Here is a 3,294-nt window from a genome sequence, read left to right on the forward strand (position 1 = left end):
TAATGTGGGGTTAGCATTTTTTCCTGCTATTTATGTAGACTGAAGTACTCTATAATAGCGCAAGTTTGGGTTGCAGGGTGATTCAGGTGGGCCTCTGCAAATCGCGACGCAGTCGCCCGGTGGTGGCGTCTGTCTGCACCAACTCGTGGGTGTCGTCTCCTTCGGCCCAGCCTGCGGCATCGGTCTACCCGGGGTCTATACGCGCGTGGCGCACTACGTGCCCTGGATCGAGTCCGTGGTTTGGAGCGGGGCCCACGCACCTAGTAGCCCCGCAGGGGCCACCTGCGCACCGCTACGCCGCCTAGATGAGGACGGTACCTGGACCGACCTCCAGCTGCCCGTGACTGGGAACGGCACCCTTGCGCGCAGAAGTATGCATCCTATAGCTGCACTGTATTCAATGTAATAACAGCGAAACTGTAGGCTTCGCCAAAAAGTTTCATAATGACGAAGAGGACTAGTGAGGTGTGGGTGCCTTCAAATCCCCTGCCGTTTATGTCTTTGAACTTCTTGGTGACTTCCTAGTTTCACTTCGAGGTTTAGCGGGGTTTTGAGCCCGGCCTACCCTAACAAACCATCCCGTCGTTTTGCAGTGTGCAGGTCCTACGTCTTAGATTGGTGCTCCAGTGGAGGTCCGCTGACTATGCAGCCAGGGTTGACACCGCGTGACACCTGCCACTTCCATCGAGACAACTTTCGGCCCGTTGATCCCCTTGACTATCCACATATGGTAATATGGTAATATGGAACACATGCAACGTACATACGCATTTCTTTAACTTTTATTCGGAAAGTAGATGGATATCTAAGTTGTTATGCATCAGAAATTGCTCAATTTATTGTTACTTGTGTGTTTTTCTGCAAGTAACTTACTGATAACAGAAGAAATTGTCAGTATTGCAAAAAGGGACTTCGTAATGGTAATGGAAAGTTTGTCAGTAGCTTGTAACGGTTTTCCAACAGCAGAAATACTGACAGAGGGGGTAAAAAATTGTAACTTGATGAGTGTCAGGAAAAAGATAGAACTTTGAGGAACTCATGTATTTGAGGAAAATTCCCTGAGATTTTGAGAAGATCTTCTTGAAAACTAGTCCTACATATCAAGTACAGACTTCCTCAAAATGTGAGGATTTTTTTCCTCATACGGTGGTTTCGTAAAGTTTACTTTTTTCCCTCAAAAGATCGAATGTTTGGACCGTGTACCTCGTAAAGTGGCAACTTTTTCACGTCCATATCAACGAAAACATTGGGAATTTTTTCGAAAGAGGCAAGTATAGATTAGTTTGAATGCACTCTTAACGTAAATACTGGCCCCTTCTTTACGCAGGCTCTGCTGGTGTACGGCGATAGCTATTTCAATGAGGAGGTAGGCTGCCTGGCATCTCTAATATCGCCTACCTTCCTGTTGACCGCCGCGCGGTGCACAACGCTGGGCTGGTAAGTTACCAATAATTGTTCTACAAATCACACATAGTAGTAACTGACACATCATACAAAGATATTGCTGTGTATATTTGTTTGTTAAAAACTTGCCCATCAAACGTACACGTAGACCGCTCGACTGAAAAACATCCCTGCCATTAAAACGGAGTTGACAGCGGAAAAATGTGGGGCTGTCAACGGAAGGAGTTGGTCCTGTGGTATGAATTTCTGCACCAAAAGGGTATTCCAGGCTATCCAAAACGGAAGTGGGAAAAGAACAAGCTCACTGACTTTTCTGTTTCCGTGATGGCTCTGATTGGTTGAGCTGATCACGTGCAACGACGGCCTTTCATGCATGTAAAACTGTCAGATCAGTTTCGAGCTCCTCTCCATATTTGAAGGTTAGAATCGGACCAAACTACCATGGTAATTTCACATACTGAGCAGACGGAAACAGATTAATCGTTTAATTAATCGATTAATTCGTTCTTTTTCACTTTCCGTTTTAGATAGCCTGGCACACCATATTTGGCTAGTGGGACAGGTTTGGCCTGTGGTCCACTATACGATATCCTTCTTAGACATGGAAACACTGTTACGATGAGGAACCGTTGACAACATCCCAGTGGCAGTTTCGCGTCATTTGTTTAATGTAAAAAACCGTTAATAATTCTTGTTAACGGCGAAACGAACCCACTGTAATGGAATTTTAGTTCTAAGGTGTTCTAGACAAAGCACACTGTTTAATTTCTTCTTGGGTCTTTTTGCGTGGGTGTATTTCTGAATTACTGTATCGTCCGTAAGTTTCGAAAATTTACACTATTTCTCACGAGGGTGGCAAGCTCTCGCGGAGCGGACTACTCGAAGTAAGATGTTCATTGTTGGGCTGTTACCCAGACGCGGCTCAAAATAATGCAACCGGTGGTGTTAACCATGACGCTGGCCCCCCTCAGTCTGGTAGAAACGGGTTCGTTTGAAGAGTCATAGCTTAAAATTGACCAGTTTCTTTCTAGACCAAACTCTGTGACTAGAACGGTTAAATGGCACATCTGAGAACGTATTTCGGTTCAGAATGTTTGTTTCTGTTTTTTTTTTCTTTTTTTTTTTTTCTGTGGAAGGGGGCATATTTAAAACTGTTCAATTCTAGGCCTTAGAAAATCTATCGAGTGGGCTTATGCAAACGACCTAGCGTCTGCCTGTTCTACTAGAAGGACATCCCAAACGATCCCAATTACCCTTGAGGGAGTACACGGGGGTATCAAAGAAAGAGGGGCAGCTGTGGTGGGCTCAATCATTACAGATGTGATAATGTACATTATTTGAGATGGCTAACCAAGGCGACTTAGTAGAATCGAAAGACTACTCTCAAAGTTCACTCTCAGCAATAAAGGGCCCGGTCCGCGCCAATCGCTACCGGTTAGGCACATGCCACCAGCAGCTAATGGGTGTCACTCTGCCTTAAGTGGCATCCGTATCCCATCGAAACCCTTTCGTTTCTATTTTCTTGTCTAAAAGTCGCCAGGAGATTTGAAGGACATCGTCCCCCATGCCCACAGCCTGCCCGTGAAGCGCGCCATTCTCGGCGTGTTAGGAGGTCGGGGAGCTCTGGGGCGCCACTATCGTTCTAAGGACCGCCAGGAGGTGGCAATCGCTGAGGCCGTGCCACACCCCGACTACGTCAGCGACCGGCGCTACAACGACATCGCTCTACTCCGCCTTACCAAGCCCGTGAAGATGTCGGCTTTGGTGCGGCCGGTGTGCCTACACACGGCCACACACGGCTCCGAGGTGGGGCGGCGCATATCGGCTACCGGGTGGGGGGCCTCCGGCTACTGTAAGTGCAAACTTCAGGTAGAAGTGTAAGTGGGGGGG

The 3,294-nt window shown here is 47.2% G+C and overlaps 1 protein-coding gene across 2 annotated transcripts in view; it reads left to right on the top strand.

The window, feature by feature from the left end:
* The first annotated feature begins 227 nt into the window (after positions 1-227).
* LOC113215157 (phenoloxidase-activating factor 3-like) overlaps positions 228-3,294 on the top strand; it is a 33,465-nt gene continuing 30,398 nt past the window's right edge. The window contains exons 1-4 of one of the 2 annotated variants that reach the window (XM_052266568.1): positions 228-371; positions 594-730; positions 1,328-1,437; positions 2,979-3,256. In XM_052266568.1, the coding sequence (XP_052122528.1) occupies position 371; positions 594-730; positions 1,328-1,437; positions 2,979-3,256 (526 nt within the window). In that variant the 5' untranslated portion in view covers positions 228-370. Of the gene's footprint in view, positions 372-593; positions 739-1,327; positions 1,438-2,978; positions 3,257-3,294 lie in introns of those variants that run through there. The other variant, XM_052266569.1, reaches the window with a different exon arrangement.

Source organism: Frankliniella occidentalis, unplaced genomic scaffold, assembly GCF_000697945.3.
Source record: "Frankliniella occidentalis isolate FOCC.00 unplaced genomic scaffold, Focc_3.1 Scaffold40, whole genome shotgun sequence".
Lineage (NCBI taxonomy): Eukaryota > Metazoa > Arthropoda > Insecta > Thysanoptera > Thripidae > Frankliniella > Frankliniella occidentalis.